Source organism: Epinephelus fuscoguttatus, linkage group LG21 (genome assembly GCF_011397635.1).
Source record: "Epinephelus fuscoguttatus linkage group LG21, E.fuscoguttatus.final_Chr_v1".
NCBI classification, from domain to species: Eukaryota; Metazoa; Chordata; class Actinopteri; order Perciformes; family Serranidae; genus Epinephelus; species Epinephelus fuscoguttatus.
This window is the reverse complement of record NC_064772.1, coordinates 16496665-16521712: the sequence shown is the minus strand read 5'-3', so window position 1 is coordinate 16521712 and position 25048 is coordinate 16496665. Positions and strand designations below refer to the sequence as shown.

The 25048-nt window shown below is 42.5% G+C and overlaps 1 protein-coding gene across 4 annotated transcripts in view; it reads left to right on the top strand.

Annotated features, from left to right (window-relative positions):
• Positions 1–25048, top strand: part of pou6f2 (POU class 6 homeobox 2) — a 101894-nt gene that overhangs the window by 57974 nt on the left and 18872 nt on the right. For all 4 annotated transcript variants that reach the window (XM_049564977.1, XM_049564974.1, XM_049564976.1 and 1 more), the window contains 2 exons: positions 5369–5700; positions 18668–18805. In XM_049564977.1, the coding sequence (XP_049420934.1) occupies positions 5369–5700; positions 18668–18805 (470 nt within the window). The remainder of the gene's footprint in view (positions 1–5368; positions 5701–18667; positions 18806–25048) is intronic.

Here is a 25048-nt window from a genome sequence, read left to right as displayed (position 1 = left end):
TAATAGGGGGGTTGGCAGGGACTACTGAGATAGCGCTGGTAATGAGAGAGCGGTCTGCTTCCCCCCACCTTCACTCTTCAACCGCACGGGAAACAAAAATAGCATTTTGTCTGACGAATGAGCCGTCTTTGACCTAGCCTTTCGACCTCTGACAATCAGTCTCGCTTCGTCCTCCAGTACTTCAGAAGCCGGGGCTGGGACAGTCAGAGATAACAGTTGATTTCTGCTGTGGCACTAAAGAAGAAAAGAAAGAGAGATGGCAGGCAGTTTCTCAAAGCACTGAGGTTGGAGGCCGTAGACTCCTCAGTGCTTGTGTTTCATGGTCCCAAATGATCGTTGTTAAATGGTTAAATGGAGCACAAAATGCCACAGTGCAGCTTGTATCTGATCATTTAGCTGCATGACTTTCCTCTGTGATCATTCCTCATTATAAACATTAACATAGGCGAGTTGTGACAACAGTGAAAGTGGGACCCCTTGCTCTTACACCCCCCTCGAGCGTGATGATCAAGTGGGAGCGCTGCTTGCATCGCAGGCGGAGAACGAGTGAATATGAAACACAACAAAGAGACAGTGGGAGATATAATGAGCACTATAGGATCCTGGCACCCTTTTGCCCTCTCTCCATCATAAGTGAAGCTCCCACTCTCGTCCTCGGCCCCGTGTCTGCTCGAGGAAGGAGCACAAACAATTAGCTGAGACAAGCCGTTTGGATTATGTGCTCAACCAAAGCAATCAGACAGCTGTGGTTAAAAGAATGAGCTTCAAAATGCCAGTTGCCCAGTTAGAGGGGAAGGGAGGGTCAGTGGTCTTGACAGTCTTAACAAGATGACAGAATTTATAAAGCACTGCTGTTAAAGAATATAGTACCTGCGGTGTAGCCCTTATAATAAGGCCACATGGGGCTTCTTCCATATTCCCTCTGTATTTGTTTTCTTTTGCCTCATATTTTTTGTTGTACCTCTTGTTCCTCGGCGTAATGGTTGGCGCTGCAGGAAATTCTCCAGTTGTCTTTGATCTTCGCCTGGTTTCGATAATTTTTTGACAGAAATCTCATTTTACCCCCCTTTTGTTTTCTCCGTCTTTGTTCCCTTTTATTCCATCTTTAAATAGGGCTCAACATTTTTGTCGTTGTGAAGTTGCAAAGGAAAAGAGCCGGTCCTGTCAGGGGCTCGGCGCTCGCTAGACAACTTGCCCCAAACATTTCAAGTGAGAATTGGACTCTTGCCGTTTGCACAGGTGATATATAATTCATGATGGGGGTGTGAGAGAGGTGTCAATGTGTCAGGAGGTAGAAGAAATGTAAAAGTGTGCTGTTTACTGGCCAAGAAACGCTGGCTTTCTTTTGCTATGCTGCTGCCGAGCGAGGAAAGAGGAGGATGATCTGATCTTCATCAAATGTTCATATGTGCCTGTCCTGCAGTCGTAGTGGCCACACTAATCAAAGACTTGTCTGCCCTGATGTTTTATTCATCTTTTATGAGGCAACCATACTTAAATTATTTAAGTGCATTGATTCTGTATGTATACAAGCTTGTCTACGCCTGCGTTCATGATTGCTCGGCTGCATTATCAATAGATGTTCACAAACACTCTTTTGTTATTCAGTCCTTTGTGTTTCAAGTCATTTCAGTTTATTGTGGAAGTGCTTTTTCATAATTCTGTAGATATTAGTCAGAGGTCTTTTCAATGTACATATATTTATTACATGCAATGTATCATATTAAACTACATCTGTAATGAGGGAATTTATGGTAGTTTATTTTGTGCAGTTTAATCTGTTCTAATTTTAAACTGGACATTTGGTTTATTTTATTTACCAGTTTGACAATTCTTATCAAACTGGCTATTAGATAATGCATAAATAATATATTTTCAGTAAGGACGTTTGATTAATTTATAGAGGTGTTCCGATACCAGTTTTTCCTTACACTTGCATATTGGCCGATACTGAGAACCATGCCGATATATATATATATATATATATATATATATATATATATATATGTATGTAATATATATATGTGTGTGTGTGTGTGTGTGTGTGTGTGTGTAAAAATAATAATAAACAAAAAGCTGTATAACCCTAACCTGTGTGGTTGTGAAATGATTATAAGCATTGTGATATGGCATGGCTGAAATGAGACGCTAAAGTGGTGGGACCTCCCAGTATATTGCCAAATTGCTGACATTTTATCAACAGCTAACTAAAACAGTAGTTGCTAGTGGCTGCACAGTGCAACTCTTTGTGTAGAACTGTTGTTAAAAAAAAACAAACGCTGTTTTATCTGTGTGTGAAACTACTTCAAAGTTTATAAATTACGTAGTATCGGATCGATGCGTAGACTTGCTTGCTGGGTGCTCCAGCATTTTAGACAGTATCAGAGGCATTTCCGATACTGGTATATCAGAACAATTGTATTAATTTAGTTACCTTCAGACAGTATATATAGAGTATGCATTACTGTTTTGCAATCAATCTCCAGTTTATTTACTTTTATTTTGTTTTATTTTATTTATTTCACAGTAATTAGTAGTTTCTCACTGAAATGTTCAGGCAAATGGTGCTTGCTGTAGCTCTGGTTGAGGGTGAGAGGCTGTTTGCAAATATTTTGTTGGGCACAGGGAAACAGAGATCTGTGTGGCGTATGAGACCCTAAAAAAGAGGCTGGGCCATGGAGGGTACCACCAGTTGGTCCAGGAGCTTCACCTCCATGATGACCCTTTCCAAGCATATTTTAGGACGACTCATGAGGAGTTTGACAACACTGCTGTCTATCACAGAAATTGATACTGACCACAGGGAGTCCATTGGTCCTCCCAAGCAACTGAGCACCATCAATTTCTCCTCTTTCAGTTACCAACTGTAAACTTGTTGTCGTGACCACCACAGAAGGCTCGTCTCTCAGATTATCTGATTGAACAATGGGGAGAAAAAGCAGAGATGACGTGGGTGCACTTTTCTGCTTTGAGTTAAAAAATTTTCACCTCCAGAAGTTCAGAGCACTCCGGCAAAAAGGCCAGGTGCCAAGCGCAAAAATACAAGGCGAGTAGCAACACAAAAAGCAAGCAAAAAGCTTAATTCTCATTAAGAAGAATTACAAAAAGCCGCCTCCGCCTGCTAAAAAACTTTCTGTGTGATCAGGGACTTATTCATTATCGTAACCTCGTCTGGCCTCAGTTTAAGAAAAATCTGTTGAACTCCAGTACGCTTGCTTTCTTCAGTGAGGCCCAGTCTTTGACGTTCAGTCAGATATCAACATACAGATCAGGTCTGGTCCCCTCCAAGCTTGTATTAACTTTTAATCCACAGAAAATCATGTTGAATCCTGTCATGGTCATCTCTTGTATTCATCCTCCAAAGCTGTTACATCACAGAGTCAGAGGCAACAGATTAACTCTCTGTTGGTCATTGTACTATGGGGAAAACATATTCTAAAGTTTAAAGTCATTGATGTTTATTTATTTATGTTATGCCCCTGCATTTAACGTGATCTGCAACTAAACTGTTGGTGTCACTGTATACATCAGACAGTTTTTCTATGTAGGATATAGTTTCCTTTAAGGATCTTTCTGCTGCGTTTGAAAAATAGCTGTCAAGAGTTTTCTGAATGTGAGCACAGATATAAAAACACTTTTTTCCTCCTTTTTTCTATTTAAAGAGCTGTGAAGGTCAGTTTAGATGTTGTTTTTTAGCCCAGTTCTCCACATATAGTATTACAGTTCATACCTTTAGTAGACATTATTTTGTTTTCACTGTGTTATGGTATGGATTTATGTGTGAACTGACAGAAGATCAAACACATTCTGTATTCAGATGTTTTTGAGTGAACTGCCATGGACAATTACCATGAAGTTGAGATGCACCAATGTTGGGCGGAGTACTGAAAATCTCTGGCCTGTCTCCTAAAAATTAAGGTTATATACAACTACTTTGACACAGCAAATATATTTTGAGGGAAATGTAATGCCAAGCAAATTATGATTTTGCTCATTTGATGAGGAAATGCTAATAAACGTACCCAGTATGTTGCAAAAACAGGCAATCTTGCATTACAGTATCCACTTGTGGTGATAAAGGCATTATTTTTTATTACATTTAACGGAAGTAACAATATTTCCCTAACCATTACCAAAGGGCTTTTGTTGCCTAAACCCAAGACAGGAGTCTGGACACAAACCCAAGGTTCTTGTGTCAAGCTCCTGCAGTTTATACACACACCACCTTCCCCAACCACCTCCTTTTGAAGGCTACGTGATACTTGATTGCAGCACTTTGTTACCTGAAAGATAGTTGTTGTTTTTGAGGAGGTAGAGCCAGTTCTTTATCATGGAACTGATGTCTTTTTTTAGATTTTGATATAAAAAGTGTAGCCAGATGTGATCAGGGATTGTCACTGGGAGCTGCATCTTGTTTTGGGTGTTGCTCTGTCATCACTACATCATGGTCAAAAGATAGGGGGTGCTTCTTTTTCTTCCAGGCAGGTGGAAACTTGGCATCTGCAGTGGAAGTGCTCCTTGCATGCCTCCCCACCACACCCGCCAAATTTCCCTGCATTTACAGGAGAGTATCTGTAACAACGATGGCAAATGTAGTAAAATTATTGTCTCAGTATACTTGAGCATGGAAGGAACATAAAAGAAATAAAAAGGAACATAGAAAGTACAAGTTTTTTTGCTTATGTTTGTTATTTGTAATGCGTTACTACCCACCACTGGATGCACAACATAGTTGTCTAATTATTTCATATTAAATTTGAGGTGGACATTCTGGATCCATGGGAGTATTTGCATGCTGGTGTGGCTGCAGACTGGCTCGGCTTAAGTGTTAACCATTTTTTTTAAACAGCATAAAAATTTATAAGCATTTAAATGTAGAAATTAGGTTCTAATGGCATGCCATTATTGAATCCAATTAGTTAATGGATTTATTTCTGAAGTCTTTCAGTGAAGATGGATGTCTCTTTCCTATGAGATTTTAAGCCATTAAACCAAAGATTCTGACATTCTCCAAGTGACAATGAAGACTTTTGGCTCCAGAGAGAGCAATTATATCAGTCAGGCTTGATAGCTTTGTCCTCCAACTAGCTAAATTAAATTCACAGACTCTATCATGCAGGCTAAAAACCCTGGAGGACCTTGTTGTGGCTCCATGCAATTTACATCTGTCTCTCACCGTTCACCCTATGCATCCCACACCTCCATGTGCATCTAAGGTGTCAGCACTTTCCTTAAATAATGAGAGCTTCCTGTTAATGTGCTAAAACACAAGGTGTCATGTTGTCAGTCCAAACTCATTTGTGTTTGTTGGAGTTCAGGTCTCCAGCACAAAGCAGAATCAAACAAGTCACTGTTCTTCCATCAACAGCTACCTCATCACTGAACTCCCAGCTCCAACACCTGCAGCAGCTCCAACAGATGCAGCAGCACCACCAGCAGCAACAGCAGCAGCAACAACAGCAGCAGCATCAGCAGCAACAGCAGCAACATCATCACCAACAGACCCTTTCCCACACCCAGAACCAGCTGTCATCCCAGCATCACATGACCCCACCCAGCCAGCAGCAGACCTCCGTTCCATCTCCAGGCTCCACCTGCTCCTCCACCTCTGGACAACCGCAGCACTCCCCACCGCATCGGCCCAACCAGTCACCGGCCCGCAGCCTTCCTTCACCCGTCACCCCACCCATGCCTTTGTCGGTGAGTCTATGAACTGCACCAAACTAACTCTTTGTGATATGTAAACTCTGAGAATCAGTCTCATATTGATGTGGCACTGATTCTCTTTGTTTTGTTATGTTTTGTTATATAATTTAAAATTCACTGTATGCAACAGTAGTTGTTGTTATTTACTTTTTATTAGCTTTTCTTTAAAGAACACAGAAAACAAAGTGATACATATGTGTCAACCGGACACAAAACACACTTAAAAACAAGGGGAGCACTACATTTCACCCTTTAGCTGTAATTTGAGGTGTTCATACACCACTGAGTTTATTTTCTGGAAGATTTATTAATTGTGTTTTCAAAATTTTATATCAAAAAATCACCAAAAAAAATGGTGTTTAATGTGGATTGGTTATTTCTGTCTAACGCCTGATTACATTAATCCAATATGTTGGTTAGTATCAATAGCAATCAAATGGTGAAGGCATGAGTCAATCCTGGTTGTTAACAAGTGGCTAGATTAGACTACAGAGTGTCATCATTCCTAACCGCACTGAACACTGCTTTATAAACTAGTTGCAGTGGCAATGATGACGTCATGTGACCATGGCGTAGTTTGTTTCTAGCCTAAGGTAACTTTTTACTTCTGGTGATTGCATTTACGCTTCAAAAACCATAAAAGTGGTGTTAATTTGTGAAGATTATTATGAACAAAATGTGTAAGTATCAGAACATTTGTTTGCCACAGAGCTTATTTTCTGTAATAATCCAAAATCCAATGTAAAAATCCTGTTGGCTTTTTGTTGAGGGAACCAGAGTGACGCTAGCTTCTGTGTTGGCCTACAAATAAATGACATCCCTGCAGCACTCTATACCTATGGAGTATATTATATATCAGAGTGGTGCTTCACTTCTTTTGCATATTCACTTTTTATTTGTCTCAATGCCCGCCGTTGTACACAGATACAAGGCTCTCAGCTTACTTTAGCCCATTCAAAACATTTTTCATGGACACACTGAAGTGCATCACAAGAACCATAAATATTACCAGCTAATTAGTTAAATTAGATTTGTAATTTCTGTAGTTTTCCACTTAAAGAGCTGAAGTGTTTAAGCAATACACACAATGCCTGATTCTCTGTCGACACTTGATCTTAATCAAGTGGCAGCCTTTGAATGGATGCTGGCAGCTGTTATGTCTATGTGGAGCTGTTAGAATATGCATCTAGCTGCTAAAGCTTTGATGCACTTGAGCACATCCAACCTCACAACCGGACAAGAAGCACGACTCACATCCTCCTACGGCAGACTCAGGAGGGATTCTGAGGTTATCTAACCTTGAGCTCTCCAGCTGTAATCAGTCCCTTAATCTTTGCTGCTCTTCCTACTCAACCTCCTTTTTAGTCACTTTGTCCGTCCATCCATCTCTGCCCTTCTGTCCGTCTGGCTGTCACTGTGTGACGATAATAACCTATTTTATATCCCTGTGGTTTCATTTCTGGTGGAGACTGGCCAGGGTCGCCTTTCTGTCCCTGGTCACATTCATCAGCGTCAGACCCTTATTGGGTTGTGGTGCAACCTTCTTTATGGCCAGGATGAGTTGGGCTATTTGTTTCCCCCCTTGCAGCCCTCTCCGGCCCTGTCACGGCCTAGTGAGACTCAGCAGGAAAAACAGCCTCTGGATTTAATGGGCTCCAAAGGCTAGCCGCTACATCGCACCAAACACACTGTCCAGTCTCACTGTGGATACAAGCGCTACTGACCAACATACAGATTCACACATTAAGCTTGCATCAGGCGACGTACAGAGACCTTGGATAACCAGTACAATACAATCAGACTATCCAGCTCATAAGCCTCCGATTTACTTGGAAACTGCTCCTTAGAAAACTATTCACAGATTCTAGGAAATTCAACAAAGACAGCAGCTCCTTTAGATAAAGCACACTGCATAAGACTTTTAGCTTTATACACATTGTCTTCTTCTAAAAGAAGCAGCGAGGCTGATTATGATGACTGAGGACAGACCTCCCTTGAGGGGGGCCAAAGGGGCCACATCAGGTATCATTAAGATATTGCCTCATCAAATAGGATTATGGACCTTGTGTGTGTGTGTGTGTGTGTGTGTGTGTGTGTGTGTGTGTGTGTGTGTGTGAGAAGCAGAATGGCCGTAAAAGGTTTAGTTTCTCTGGGTCAGTGCTGGTGTTGTCAAAGAGTGTGTCACCCAGCGAGGGGCTCGCCCAAGGACAGGTCGCAGCTTCAGCACCCACTCAAGGCTGCAATAGGATTTAAACAGCAGCTCCCCTCTCTCTCCACCACCTGGGTCAGTGATTGGATTTTTAGTCCCAGAATTACCGAGCAACTCGCTGGTTGATTCACAAAAGTTTTTAATTTGGAGGGGGAGGGATTCCTTGAGCAAAGACTTTCTCACAAACACACGTGAATTGTCTCTGTGATCTTCCTTTTGTATATTTAATTGAAGACACAGAAGGGCATTTCTGGTGTTTCCATGCTTCACCCAGAGGAACTGGTCTGTGCAGTGAAGTCGAGTCATAATTACCATAATACAATCAGCATTACACAGATAACACCCCTATTTCCTGGCGTCATTATTCAGACGTGCAGAATCACCCAGCCATTCAACTATTTGCTGAAAATACAGCACAGAGAGACAAACACTCATTATGTTCCAATTAATGTCCCATTGTAATTCTCTTCTCGTGGGAGGTGTGTGATCTTCGTCTAAACCCATAGTGAGGAAATCCTGAGCATTCATTACATCCCTGGTGTTTTTAGAGTTTGGTGTTTTTAATTTGAGAAACAGAATTCATTAATTGGCTCATTAATATCCCGATTAGAATACAAATCACACCACAACAGACTGTGTCCCCTTGAGTCAATGGCCTGAACTCAGATTACTGCAGCTAATTTGGTTAAACGGAGTAAGAATTTACCTTTCTACCCCGCCCACTGCCTCTCTGCTCCCCAACATGCGGAGTACAGTGAGATGCAGCCCGTGGCTGCCTGAAATAGCCACCACAGTGATGACAAATAGACGGGGGGAGATTATGAAATTTGCTTAAGTGTGTTAATGGGCTGATTGCGGGAGCCCGCTGGATTTTGCTGGAAGTTGATTGATTAGAGCTGCGGGTTTTCTCCACGCCCGGAGAGCTCAGGGATTTGACGGGGTAAAGGCGCTCGCCAAGTCTGTTACACCGGAATTGATCTTAATTAGATCTGAAAGACCTGCCACAGCAGAATGGTCGCGGCGATTAAAATGAAAAACAGGAGAAATTACTGATCAAATTAATCATAATGTCGGGCTACAGCTGTAGGTCTGGTGTAATTTGCCACTCCAGTGAGTTACATCAGCCCAGGCAGGGAGAGGAGAGGTAGTACATACTGATCCGTGGCAGCGAGGAAGCTTAGGCCAGCCTATCAACTCTCTCATTCCAGTTGGTATGCCCCAGACCCTCCTGACCCTGCTGCGCCATCCAGTGGTGCCCCAACATCTCTCTCTCAGTGGCTCTAATCTAATTATCTGTCTTTTAATGCCTTTTTTTTAGCCAAATCCTTCTACATTATGTCTTTCTCCATCCAGGAGCAGCATCTTCAACACTGCTGAGCTGTATCTCTGCTGCTCCTGTCATGGCTGTCTTGTCACCGGCATGTTGTGTGTTAGCTAATAGCCTCTGACCTTGGTCCAGTGTCTGGCTGGCTGGTTTTCGGGGGGCCTGGCGGAGATGGAGGCGTCCTGTCTTCCTCCTCCGTCAGACTCCTGCCGTCTGTCTGTGTGTCTGTCTCTACTCCCCTTTCGCAGTCGTCTCCTTGATCGCTGTCAGAGCCCCACACTGGGCCTGTCCACTCTCCATCCGCACACTCATAGGGGTAATTACAGCCTAGGGGCCTGCCTCCCATCCCTGTGCTCCACAATTTACCACCAAAGCGTCCACAGACATCTCTCTTCTTCCCTACTGCACCCCGACATCACAGGACCGCAGGGCCTCAGACCCACAAGTGCTGCAATTACCTGAGCCTCTCCTCTATCCTTTTCTCTCTCTCCTTCTCTCTCTCCTCCCCCCTCCCCCCTGCTCCCCTCTCTACCCCTTGGCTCCCTCACTATTCCCTGGCAATCAGCCTTCATTAGAAGCCTCTGGTGAAAACCCATCGTCACCAAGGTCAGCGGCTGCCAACCACAACGGCCTTTCAGAGGCCTGGCTGTCTGCACTCTCCATCTCTCCTCACCTCCTTGCCATTCTCCCCTCCTCCCCCTCCTCCTCCTCCCCCCATTCGCTCCACCATCCTCCTCAAGTCTTGGGCCCATCTCTGCTGCTTTTGTCTCCAGCTGAGGCCCCTTCAGACACTCATGTCACTGTTTTCCGCTGCAGTGCACTTTTACTTATGTCAACCGCTGTTAAAATCACTACTGTCCAATTTGCTCCAAATGTGTCTTTTTTTATGGGCGGTGGGTGTCTCTCCCATTATATTAACATGTGTATTAAATGAGCCTTGCACATCGATTAATTGATTTTCCAGATCAGCTCCACGTCTATTCAATTTAGCAAAACGGGCCGCCATCATTCCACGGGGTATTAAATCAAAATTAAAATGACATGCTCAAATGTAGACCCAATGGCTCATACTGTGGCTTGTCGATGAAACTGGCAACGCTTAAGTTGAGGAAAGAGTCCATTATCTATTGAATGTCTCATAACTCAGCTGTGGTGTCTGTGGTTTGGACAAAGACCATAGAGTTTAATATAGAAATGTGATTTTGCAGATGTTTTTTAATTGATTTCTTGCCACAAAATTCGTTGTGCAACTTAAAAATACATTTTGAGTGCTTGTGAAAGCAAATTCATGTAGGTCCGTTTTTCATTTTGTAAAGGCACAAAATTATGTTCAATGTTCAGTTTACAAGGTTGTTCAGTCAGAGAACTGTAGGAGTAAAGCACTCAACAATACCTAATAATGAGGGCACTTAACTCATGTGCTGCTTATTTTGATATTTTTTTAGACAATCATTTTGACTGTTTTGGGGGCAAAAAATGCACATTAAATAAATGTCTTTAGTTTTCCCTCAAGGCTTAAAGAAAACACCCAGACTGTCATGTTGGGAGACTAATTGTCAGAAAACACAATAAATCAGGTAAATAAAGGCATGTAAATAAATAAAAAGTAAAGCCAAAAGTGGAGAATGTCTTAAGGGGTTGGGGTGGTGCTGTGGGAATCTGGATTTACGATCTCAGTATTTCTTAAAATCCTGGCTGCAGCTCTGGTAAAGTTGTATTCCTGCAATTAACATTAATCTTCAAGTGAAGGTACAAAAAAATCTGTGTTCCCTTAAGCTGTAAGACTTCTCACATCTGACCATTATCCACGATAACACCTGTTTTAAAAATCACAATTTCCTACTGAAACTTTTAAATATGTATAAATGGTATGTGGTGCCAGCCTGTGTGCTGCTAGTTTTTGGCTGTGTGGTTTAGAGCATGAACAGGCCCTCAGCTCTCCAGCAGCTCAGCCTAGCCTCTTATTAATGCACAGGAGATCCGGCTCTTAAGAAGGCAGAAAATTGCCTTACATAACAAGCGCTCCACAATTTAGAAATACAAATGTGCACTGTTGACTGAAGCAGAAAATAAGACTGTTGCCCATCAACAGAACCACATTTCATATGAATAATTATAAAGCATGGGAGCTAGATGAGGAAAACAACCTGACCATGACAGCTCTACTACTTTTATTTACTTCAAATGAGGGATTAGGCAGGAAGAAAATCTACAGACTTAAGGACCAACGATGAGCCCTGAATTTATAAACAGAGAGAAACTTAAATTTATCATATTTCAGAAGGATCATGTGGAAAACTGTGAAGGCTTTTTCACTTTTAAAATTACACCTGCAAGCTGCCTTTGCACTTACTTTTTGGCTTTTCTGGTTTTCTTGGGTTGTCAGACGTCACCTCAGTTGATATTTTCTTCGCTTTTTGAGGTCTGCGATTCTTCTAAACGTGGCCCCGCTACTCCCGTGGTGGTCAGAGGGCTCCCAGCTCCGACACCCAGCAGAAAGGCGCAGATCCCTGATCAGCCCACATGCACATTGGGGGCAACACGCATTAGACGCCCACAGGGGAGCCCTCAGATGGAGCACCAAGCTAGGGCTCACCTAACAGTGGATAAGGAATAGGGTTTCTTTAATTATGAGGCAGGGCTGTGACATTGAGTTCCCCCCTTCCTCCTCCAGCAGGCTCCCAGACACTGTCTAAGTGCTCCGCTCCGCTGAGAAGGCCAGTCCCCCCGCGGGGCGCGATTCCACTGCCTGTAATTTCTGATGCCCATTAGTGACCGCAAACAGAGCACCGGTTCACACAAGGAATACAGCCGTGCAGCACTGCCACGCTGTAAAAAGACCCTTCTAATGCAATGTTATTGCATTATGCCCTCCTCATAGACCAAGTCAAAAGTCCTATTTGTGGTCCCTGCAGAATATTATCAGAAATTCTTCTCCACAGTGTTTTCAGTTGTGGTTAGTGGACACTAGATTTGGTATATATTTTGCAATGTATAGGGTGCTGCTGTGTAAATTGAAATTCCTCTAAACTGTGCCCTGCTGCCCTGAACTCTATGAGGAGCATTTTGCATTTTTATATTTTTCCTTGTGGGTGATTTCATGCCCTCTTTTATTATGGGACTGTGCAATTGATGGTTTTGTAAATGGACTCAACTAGAATGTAAGAACAGTGCATTTTCTTAAGTCAACTCCTCAAAGAGGAGAGCCTCAGAAGTCAAAACTTGAGTAATCAATACAAAATACGGCTGTAAATGTCATCAATTCATCTCTCCACTTATGCTGATGTAGCTTGTGCCAACAATTGTGTATATTTTGGAGAAAAAGAGAGAGAGACAGTGAAGCAGAGACACATAGAGGGAGGGGAGGGAGGCGGATTTATCGATCAAAGGTGACCACATCTTAGCCACAGAGCCCCTCTCTCGTGATTAATCTTAAGGCTTAGAGTTGGCCAATGACACATGACAGGCCTCCCCCTCAAACTCCTCCATTTCTCTTCATTACTGGCCGTATTTTTGGACACCACAGTGGAGAGTAATCATTTACCTTTATTGTGTTTATAAAGCTGCGGCATGGATGACCCTTCCTATATTGAATTGAGGACATCAAAAGATCACTGGACATTGATTAGAAGGATATTAAAGTCATTCAAATGCTATATTTATATGTCAAACAACAGCAGAGTGAAAAGAGAAGCCATTTCCAACTAAATGAAAACGAATGAGAAGTAGTTGCTGCAATGGAACTCCTAAAATCAAGACATATGTTTTATTACGTATTGAATAATTGAGGTAATTTTGTAATCCAAAGGCTGCAGAGATTCTTGGATAATACACTAAAATAATAGTCTTCATAATTTCTTTATAGTTTGATCTCCAGACTTTAATGATTTTATTTTTCATTTTCTCACAGTGACTACAAAACGTAGCCAGGTATCCACTTTAAAGTCATAGCCCGAGCAGCAGTAGATTTACTGCAACACCGGTTTAACGCTGCTATGATTTCCAACCCAACACTAGTATGGTACAGAAATAACTGCACCAAATATGTCACATCATGAGCTGAAATGGTCAGCACTTTCCTGTAGATACTTAATCACCAAGTAGTTTCAAATTTAATACATCTGGAAACAGCTAAATATTATAGATCATTCCTCAGCAAGAGAAATAGTGTAAGAGGAATGTAGTATAACTTATATTTTTACTCGCAGAGTGTCCCCTAACCAGAGGAAATACACTGCTGCCGTGATTGATGACAAAGAACCCACTCTGAACCTCTGTGCCTCACAATTATCAACAAATGGGCTGGAGCAGATTTTATGTAATGATTAAAGCTGCTGTTAATTTCACATGAGGGTAATGAGTGGGGAGATTGACGGCCACTGTCCGACACTCCATCATCCCTTTATAGTTAGTTTAAACGTTTTCACGACTCTTTTCCTCCTTCATTTGCATTTTGCCTCATTAGATATGGCCATTTCTGAGGCTGCCTGCGATATCCATTTCCTGGAGTTAATGCATTTTATTTGATCAGCCAAACCTCCTCAGTTAACTAGCTGTCATTCTGGCGTTTCATATGACATCACTCCATTAGCACCCCGCCATGCCACCTCAGCCACCTCCACATCCACACCCGCTGCTACCACCATCCCTCCACTGCCTTAAGCAATTACAATGTCCGACTGTCTCCGGATGCAGCGTTATTGTATTTTGCCGGGTGTTATCTGCCCCAGTTGTTCTATCTGTCTTTCACTTCCCAATATTTTTCCTCAAGAATGGCTCTTTTTGGGGTTTATTTTTCACAACGGCCGGAGCAGAGGCCCAGTGGTGAGCAATAGTCGGGGCTCGGAGGACTCAGAGTGCACGACCGCAGTGCGAGGCCCCGCTAACCAAGGGACCAGAGGTGTTTTGGAGGGCCTAATGGCATTTTGATGTTCATAAGCACAGCGGATGTGAGGGAGGGGAGACAGGGAGGTGGTGGGGGAGGCCGTTTTCGGGGAGGAGGAGGAGGAGGAGAGTCAGCAGAGGACTGTCAGCGGAAGACTAGCAGAGTCCTGACAGACAGAGAACGTGTTTTCTCATGTCACAGCTGATTACATTCACTCCGAAGTGGGAAAAGAGCAGGGAGGATGTGGGGCCAGGATGAACTAGGGAAACTTCCATGTTGCTCCACAGATAAAGGACATTTTCCTCAGAAACAGTAGTGCTATTGACTGTTAATTTGGCCCACTTTGATGCTTTTTGGTTGAGTGGTAGCGAGTAAAACATGAAGACTTTGACACGTCTCACATTTTCCCAAACATACTTACTTCCACCTGTAATCTATCTGAGAGACTTTTTGAAAAGGAAGAGATTTTAGTTTACATATAGCTGCTACTAATTTGCTAAATCATTCCCTGTGGTCTCATATTCTCTTTCAGTTTTCTCTGATATATTAGATAAATGTTTGATTCTGTTGTTGAATCATAGATGAGCTGAAAATAAGTTTTACACACCGCTGAAGCCTGAGCGTAGACGAATCTGCCTGCCTGCTGGTGTCTGCAACACTTTGTCCATTTATCTTTGCTCTTTTTTGTCCTGTGCAGGCCCCCGAAAAAAAAAAAGCAATTAAGTTTAAAACGGCCACATGAAAAGAGCAAACCCAGAATAAACTCCAGTTAGTTTGTGTCAGACAATTTTGGTTTCCAGGGGACTCTCCACGGTTTGCGGGGACGCTATTTTTCCCTCTATTCCTGAGATTACACGGGTTGCTGCACCAGGTGACCCTCATGGTCAAACAGGCGACGGAGAGCCTGGTGGAGTTTAGATTCCCTCCTCTTCATACCGTCCAGAGAAAAGATGTATTTTTAACAATTTGCAGGCTTTTTTTGTCCTCTCAGAGACACTTATTTTATATTTGCTGATCCCTATGTAGCCCTTTTATATTTGGCTATATTAAACTGTGATAGCTCAGAGAGTGATAGCAGTTGTGGTGACTTAAAGGTGACAAGATGATGTCACCTGATATGATGGAGGCTTGAGCAGTGCTTAGGTTTGCTGCTACACATGAGAATGAGAAACAAAACTGACATGTCATATTTCTACATTTCTGACTTAAATGTAACTTAACATTTCTTTAACAAATGACTTCAGTTTATTGTTGTTATCTCAACACTGACCAGAGCAGTCTGCACTGCTGAAAATCCTCATGACGCCCCTTTTCATGGGGAATGAAAAGAATGAAACACAATGGTTAACATGCAGGCTCTGCAAACTGGAAGATCACTGTTTATCTCCTCCAACACATGCAATCAGTACAAATGCTAGGCCAGGTCTGTCATTTTGTGCCTCCCGCCGAGGTGTTGAGAGGAGTCACCGTGGCGGAAAATCACCTGTTTAGGTGTTGAACACAGCCTCGCCTCTCCTTATTCCTGGCTCTCCTTCCAACTGCTATCCATATTACCCAGTGCCAGGAAGATGCAGCAGCAATAAAGCCTGCTCTCTTTTCACCTAGATTTACCAGAATAACATAGCACCTGAAAGGGCTATCATCGAATGAAACACAATGATAATATTTCAAATAAATCTGAAAGCTTCTCCAACAACCCATCACTCACACAATGACACCAAGCACAGCAGATTTTCAGGGAGACTCTGGGTGTGCTCACCCAAGCAGATCACATTATCTGTGTGTTGATCTGTAGCCTCCTTTTAACTCTGTTTAACTGGCCGTGTTGGCTTTTCTCTGTGTCCCCATTCACCATCACAACATCCATAATACTCGTTTTTTTTACCAACCTGGCTCAAAGACCCCCCCTTTATCAACACTTAAGAATGTATTTTATATTCACAAAACTACCAGAGCAGCTGGTCAAGGTTTTATTTCACCCTCTCAACTACTACTTCTCCAGTCATAAGTGAAGGGGGAATTATCTGCTGAGAACCAGTTCAGCACTTTCTGTCTAAAGAAAAGTCCGTCACTTTAAAGATTTTGAAGATACATGTGTTAATGTGCATTATATTTCCTTTAATATGTCTTTGCTAAATTTATCCTGATATATAATTGTGATACCTGAAAATTTGAAACTCTCGCTGTTTAAATCATATTTTAAAATGTCAATGTGCACTGCAAGATGTGTCAGCTTTGTTGTGTTGCTGCCTTTTTCTGCTGCTCTTTTTAAAAACATTTTCAGCTGATTGTAAAGGCTTTTCAAAAACAAAAGTATCACTTCACATTTGTATTGAGTGGAGAAAAAGATTGTTTCTTTCTCTGTCTCTTACAACACAATTTTAGTTTTGCTGTTTTTGACCATAATTAATCTGTATTTATCACCACAGTGTGTGCACATTTTGGCAATTGTGATGATGATGATAATAATAACAAAATGTATAAAACAACGATTTGTACATTTATCAAAATATAAGTTATGGGGTGACATGGTTGAAATATGTTCACATATTATTTAAAAAATATATATTATATATAAAATGTTTGCAAAACCACACGTAAATTACGTGCTAAATAGTGAAAATGACATTTTACTTTGCATCATGGTCACTGCATCAAACCAAACCAATTGCTTTATTAACCAGACTGAATAACAGTTATTGTTTCATCCATGTATATTGTAGTCAGATTAATCAGATCTCTAAACAAATCAAAACTGTGCTATTTAGCAAAGCATACTGGGTAAAGGAAAGTTTGTTAAAGATGCATCTTTAGGAGAATCTGCAGCAGAGTATTTTACAAGTTACAAAAGTAAACTCTCTGATGTGGATCAAACATCAGTAAATATTATTAGAATCACATATTTTGGAATAAATCCTGTGCCATATCATGAATTAAAATCTTACAGTTCATGAAGACCAGCTCCATTTTTTCCAAACAGAAACCCTGTATTACTTGGGTAATATTTTTAGCTCTAAACATCACCATGCATCTTCTACTGTTGATCTCTGAATTTAATTGACATATATATCAGTTTACCTTGTGTGTTGGAGCACCTAAATTATCTTCCATATCCTGTAGTACATAAAGGTTAGGGAACTGACTATCAAATGTTGCAGATTGACTGACGTTCTGTAATCTTGTTACTTTTGCATATAAAGTCAGACTTAGGATTGTACTTCTCTAACATTTGAGACATCCGGATTTCCGAAGGACAACCGCTGGACACATAAAAGACAATCTTGCGATTATCGAGGAAAAACTGGATGACTTTCAGACGAGGGGAGGCAATATCAATCACGGCCAATTTGAGGCCACCTACATGAAATATGATTTCATAAGACAAATGCAGTGTCATTCTTAATGTGCTTAACCTTTACTGTCAATGAAAAAGTATTGATCGCTCTGTGGCATTTTTTCATCATTTGATTTCAGAAAGTGTAATAATATATGGTGGTGGGATAAGATAAAAGATGAATGGCAACCGAATGATTTCAGATGAACAACGCTGAATTCCCCGCAGAGCACAGAGTGTGGAAACATTGATGCTTTAGGAAAAGATTTCTTTACAGTATATGAACGTAATAGTGTATAAAACATGCAATGCTTTATTTGAAACCTTTTCTTTAAACTGTACTTTTAATTTTTAGCAGTTTTGTTTGAATATGTTTCCAACCAGTATTAGCAGCAGGGAGGAGGCAGCCTGCTTCTTAGCAGTGTTTCTATTATTTCTCTATTCTGTTGAGTAATTGGGAGGTCTCCTATCTCTTCTTGGTCTTTGATCTACTTACTCAACCTAATAAGACTTTGCTCTGCTGCACTACAACCAAATCAGCAGTGCATTTTCAGCCCCCTAATAAGTGGTTAGCTTGATTTATATGGGTAATCTTGGCGATGTGGCGGGGCTCTACAACCTGTCCCCGATGCAAGGAGCCTCTTTTCACAACCACAGGCCAGACCAGATGAGTCCATTACAGCGGGGGTAAAGATGGTCATTCTAACCCTCCTCTCCTTCAAAAGTAGCAGTGTGCTAGTGCATTATGACGCAGGAGGAATTCTTAGTCGAAGTGTATTGAAGGGGTTGGCGATACAGTGATGCATGGCCACACTGCTCGGCTCTATTGTGAAAGGCCGTTGCTGCGGGTGGAGAGACTCGGCTCAGCCTGTAGGGAGCCCCGGGGGCCAGAGGAAGCACTTAGAGTGGTAAAATGGCCACTTATTCACAACCACCCTCCCGTTCTCACTGCTCCTCCCTACCCTCGAGCCTCCCACTGGGTCCAGGAGCAAAGACCTCTGGGAACTGTATGATGGACTGCATAGCCCAGTCTGCTGGACTATATAGGCCCCTCTGCAGCTAGCCTATTCTGGCCTCTGTAACAATGAAGCCCCCCACACCAAGCTCTCCTAACCCTGTTTTTTTTTAGGAACTTTAATTACACTAATAAACATTAGCAGGAGTGATGATGCAGTTTTGACAAATGATTTCTCACCATGTCCTCACCAGCTGAATCCATTGGCCAGCCAGGCGGCGGTAGCAGCGGCAGCAGCCATGGGATCCATTGCCGGTTCTCAGGTGTTCGGCAACGCCCTGTCAAACCTGCAAGGAGCTACTGGACAGCTGGTCACCAATGCACAAGGACAGGTGAGTACTGTGGGCGCCAACACAAAAAAAACACTTTTCTGAATGATGTATTACACATACAGCTAATTAAATACTACAGTTTCCTTGGTAGCAGATCTGTAAGAGATGTTGCCGGACCATCTATCATGTACAAATGTGCAGCTTCAAATAAAACATTTGTATAGTATTTCTGATCTTTTCTCATAGATTTCTAGTGGTGGGTCTGTGTGTTCACTTGAAGCCACACTCTAGTAACCAGCCCACCATATATTAAGCTTTTTGGGAATAAACAAAGCCTTTCTTTCTCTTATCCGCATGCGCCTGTCGCAGTAAAACGCTGACCTTGTCATATTTACAGGGTGGCTGCAGAATTGTTCCATCAGTAGCCAGAGGCTTGAACGATGATGCTTGTCATTGTGGGACCTTATCTAATGAATCATCTTATCGCAGGTGCACACAGCACATATTAAAGGAAAATTGTATGGACAATGTGCCCTTTCATGCCACTCTGTGTTATTTACCTTAACCCCTGTTTCATCTTTTAACACTTGCACTGTCCTTAGTGTAGACTTAACATAAACATGGTGAAAGGGAAGCGGGGGGTGACATGTCTTAGCACTAAGAAAAACAGTTGGTTGTATTTGTTAAACTTGACATTTAGCCTGCTGAAATTAGGTTTCAGTTCCACCAGCGTGACCATGCCTCATTGTTAAATGAGTCAGTCAGTAAAGTGTTGTCCATGTGCGAGCGCTTGATGCTAAACGTCGCTAATGAGACAGTATGGACTTCCCTGGCTCACAAGGTGCCTGGAGCACTGGGGACAGATCACTGTGGATATGGACTTGATGGGATGCTCTGTGCTTTTGTAGTGTCTTGGCGGCTGACAGTCCCTGACATAATCAGGTCACAGAGACGGTCAAAGCCGTGGGCTACAGCCTTTGCTCCCCACCTCATTATTCCACAGCATTATTCAGACAGAGGGCTCTGAAACATGCACTACCATATCAGAAGGTCCTGCCCCTCCTTCTCCCCCTGCACTGAGGAGATTATACAGGCTAATACATACCTCAAACAAGGCTGGAGGTCCACCAGACACACTCTGAGAACTTATGTCAGCATGGAAAAGCTACAAAGCAGGAGGCAGCTTTTATTCAATTATGATGTGTATTTACAAAAGAACTGCTTTTATCCGTTAGTGTAGTGTTTCATTGGAATTTAGTGAATAATCTTTATCATCACTGGGCTCCATGAGTAAAAGTCACCATTTCTTGAATTTAAAACACGATATACTGTCTTTGACCTCTTAATTTCCTCTACAACTCTGTCAAAAGACCTTTTCATAAGCGAGAGCTCTGGGGACCTTGAAAAGTGCCGGGTTTGATGGACGTTTGGAGTTCAATATGTTTTTAAACCTTAATTATATTGGCCCCAGTCTTTTTATTCTCCAAGGAGAATCAATGAGGCTCTTTTATCCTCACCGCCTCTACAACAGTGATTAAGGCTGTGGATAAAAGCCAGAATATTGTTAAGTCACTCTCACTCCTGATTTTTTTTTTCCCCTTTGTGAATCTGTGGCATTTTTGTGAACATCTTCTATTCAGTGCAAATTCTCACTTTGCCTACAGCTTCAATATGGCAGTAAAACGGTGTTGGGAAATGAGGACATTAAGGGCTGTTTCTTGGAGAGCACCGTCTGTCTTAGCAGGTTTAGACACACTGAAATGGTCTGTGTGTGTGGCAAACCCCAGTTTGGTAAACCCAGTTGCCTTAGCTCTGTGTATGGAAACCCTCTCCTCCTTGAATTTGGGTGGTCAGGCTATCCACCCCCCTTACTCTCAGCGTTGCTAGTCTTTGGTGAGAGTTTGGCCCTTAGGGTGGATGCTGTTGGCGCTAATACAGAGAACAACAGGTGAAGAACACATGCACGGTTAACCTGCAAAGCAAGTGTGCCCTTTGTATTGATGGAAGCTTCTAGCCCTTAGATCAAGTGTAACCACAGTGTAAACTGCTGTTACCCTTGTAATTGTAAATCTACTGTGAGGCTGCAGCTATTGATTATTTTCAGTATTAATTATTGTGTCGATGCTCTACAAGTTCCCAGATTGCTTGTTTTGTCCGACCAACACTCCAAAAACCAAAGATACTACATTTCTAATGATTTAAAACAAAGAAAGGCAGCACATTCTTGTGTTTAGATGCTGCAGCCAGCTAATGTTTGACATTTTGTTGGATAAATAAACAACTAATCACTGTAATCTACTTTACTGTATCTGCATCTTGTATATTTGAGAAAATAAAACAAAGGCTGTTGAATGGATAGGAAATACCTGCCACCCTACCCAGGAAATATCTTCTGTCCAGTGCACCATTATGAGTCTGCTGTTTTAGCCTTTGATTTGCTCTGAATGTTAGCTTTTTTGGACTTGTGTGTTGACACGAGTCCAAACTTCCCAAACATTTTCCCTCTCGGGTCTCAATTCACCGCATGAACAGTGGAGGAGAGAAAATGGGCAGAGATATTGCCTGGCGACCATGGCTAAAGACACAGATTGCCCTGGCTGGAGAGATGAGATGACATTTCTGTGGAAACAAGAGCAGCATAATCTTAATGAGTTCTGCTGGGTGGAGAGAGGCACGTTACTCACATGCCATACGAAGTAGAGTGGGAAGCAAACACAGGAAGCCAAATAAAGGAGAACAAACTGAAAGATAACTGAGGAGAGCAGTGAATTAGAGGAGGTCCTAAAAGCTGCTTATTTATGAAACAGCGGCACAATGAAATTGCACCTTAAGAAATGGAAATGATTGCATGTCACCATCAAACTTGGACTTTTTGTCCAGAGAGTGCTGGTTGATTTGGAGTACTGCAGGTTTGAAAGCACACATTTACCAAATTTTAGCTGTGCAGCCTTCGTAAGAGTAATCTCACTGGTGTACATAACCTGAAGGATTTAGAGCCAGGCCTGATGTGTTTCAGCTTTAAGAAGAAGAAAACCAGTAACTTGGCAATTGCTACCATTAGTCACTGTTGTCTCACAGAAGTAAGTTGAGATTTAAATATTAGAGAAGTGTTGCATAAGTTTGTACTTCTTTTAAAAAGCTGCCTAGAAGCATTTTTATGCACAAACATACAAACCTACACGTCAGCCCCCTGATGAAAATGCTAGCTATGAAGTGTAAGGGTAAAATTAAGGTGGCTAAGGTTAGGGTAAGGGTTGGGGTTACATCTCATTACTTATGGTTCATGTCTTCATGCATAATTAATTATAAGGTGGATTATTGCTGTGTTTGGCCCCATTTATCTTACTATTAAATGGAGAAACCTCTGTCCCTCCCTCCGTCCGTCCATCCCTCCATCCGTCCGTCATCGTCCGTTTTCCTCCTCACTGCTTTGACCTACTTCTCTGAACTTACATAGGCTTTCATCTTGGTCATGTGCAGACAGCCACAATGCCGTTTTTGCATTTTTCCCACATTTCTACTGTTTATATTCACGTTTTTGTCCACTACCCATTCATGCTGTGCGCACCATCAGCGGCGTGAGCTGCGCATGCACGCTGGGACCACAGTTTGGCTGGGAAGCCTTTATCTCCAACACTTGCAGATCGAAACCTGTATGTGTGTACCTGTGTGCCCGCACACAGCCCCTTGCACGTGCGTGCCTCTGTGCTGTCAGCCAAAACTATGCTCCATGTATTTTGCCATAAAGCATGTTTCTAAATACAGTGTGCATTGTTTGTCTTACATTAATATTTATTACACAGTGCATTTACAGTGCTCTGATTTTGCATCTTCTCTAATATACTGTTTTTGATGTCTTATTCCTCTATACATAACACATCCCCAAGTATGGACTAGTTAACTAATATGTTGCATTGTAGCAGGGTTCAAATAGCCTTCACATTGGTGGGTTTGTCTTGTGTGGTTGTGGGTGTTGTTTGTAGGGGTGTCATGTACGCCTAAACGAAATGTGGCTGCAGCTATACATTCTCAATAGTTTAGGGGTTCCAGTGTAGACAGCAGATATGTGGGCCCAGACTTCCTTTTCGGTGCACCGATCATATCTGCATATGAATACAGATATATTTTTAAAAAGTAATAAAAAGCTAAATTGTCATCAGACGATAGCCAGTACATTTCAAGATCGAGTGCTTTCCACTTCTTTTGCTCTTTACACAGGCTGTTTACCTGCAGCTCAAACGTGATTGGTCAAAACTGCTCAGACTAAAAACAGAAACCAGAACGTTTCCTGTACCAAAATCTTTCTTTATGCACATATATGCAGATATCTGTTGATAGGAATTAGGAGAATATAAACATGTTTTCAAACTGACGAATACATCAGTGTTAAATGATGAACGTAATGAATGCCAAAATGAAATATAAGCTAAAGTTTAAAGACATGTCTTGACTTAGATCTGAAAATTCCTATTAAAAGAATTCCTAAAGTTGAAATAATTTCAATAATAAACCCTTTTTGATGTTGCAGACACGCTGTAGTACTCAACGAGTACTGCGGTTTGATACCCAGCCTACACTTTCATAAATGATGGCCCTGCTCTGTAAACCTTAGCATTAATGAAGTCAATATTTCCCATTAGAAAAGTGAATAATAAAGTCCCTTCTGTCTATAAATTAGCGCTCCAACAGTTGACTACACCAAGAACTCGTCCAGCCCGAGCAGAGCTGTGAGACACTGCCATGAAACATCTGCCCGAGATAGTCAGATGGAGAGGCGATGCATGGTGGGACAGGGATGAGAGCTAAGCTGTCAGTTGCCTGCTCTTTTATTATGCTTATAGAACAACCACTTAGTCCAATGACGATGAATAATTGAGCGGAACAAGTTCCCTGCCACAGTGGCATGCAAAGCGGGATCAGTGGGACTCCGGAGACAAGAGCGTCAGGCAGGGCAATAAAATATGCTAAGTGGCAGGAGAGCATTACAGCGAATTTGTAAAGCCGGCGCGGAGAGAGAGATAAATTATCTCTCCCCTAATGCGAAGCAACGTAAGCAAATGAGCCGTGGCAGGGATGAATTACAGATTGTCGGCCCACCTTTCTCTCGCTGATCCCTCCCTATTATGTCAAAGAGACGGGGGGAGAGAGGAGGGGGAGGAGGACCACGCACTGAAACACATCACTGGTGACGATAGGGACTAGGGAGGCAGACGAGGCTCAGTTAATGCTATGTAGAAGCTGTTTGTAGTTTTGTGTTGAGGTTTAGAATCTTGCACTAAAATGTAAAGTTAAAGAAGGAGAGTTGCAATTTTTGCAAAAGCAGCTCTTTGCCCAGATGCCAAATAACAGAATTTGGAATGATGGGCGTCTCATCCGTGTTGAGCTGCTCTCCGGTGTAATGAGGCTTGGTGGAGGAGCGATGTCAGCGGGGGGACGGGGCGACGGCTGCTCAGAACCAGTCCCCAGATGACATTAACCTTCATCATAGTGAAGAGGCGCTAAGTCCCCCCTAAAGCGCCACTCTTGGCCACACTCTGGCAGCTCTGAGAGCTAAAACGCTGCAGTGACACTCTGCCGCCCCCTTTGATCTGCCCTTCCTGATTACAGCCACAGAGGAGAGGAAAGCATGGGCTGGAGGGGGGGTGGAGGAGGGGTGAAGTACCCCTGGGACCCTGAGAGTTGAATTAGAAACACAGGGTCCTGTCTCACTCTCTGATGCTCCTCTTTTCTCCCCCTTATTGTTTCTTTTCTTGCTCTTTCTTTCCACTTCATCCTCTCTGCCTGTGTGTGTGTGTGTGTGTGTGTGTGTGTGTGTGTGTGTGTGTGTGTTTGTGTGTGTAAGAGAGAGAGGGTGAAATGGGGGTTTGTGTCTCTCAGCAGCCTCACTCCTTCTCACCAGAGACAGACAAAGACACTTAGGCACAAACACACTTAGACACACACAGTCACACATACGCACACTCATCCCGGTCTTGGCCTGGTGATGGATAATACAGTCAGTGGTGTGCACCATCACACACACAGGTATTCAGCGCTGACCTTTGCAGTGCGCTCCCAGCAGTCTGCTTTGGCTTCACTCGCTCAAGCCTGTAAAACCACCTCAGTGACAGATGATCAGTGGACACTTGTGCATGTTTGTCTCTCAAAAATACACACAGACTGATTTTAACACTCTGATTAACCTCATTACACAAATGGCCGGCTTGTGCTTTGTTTCATGCAAAAAGCCACAAAAAGACTCGCAGCCAGCAGAGATCATTAAGACTGATACCTCCAGTAGCGTTTACCCTCACTGCTCCATCT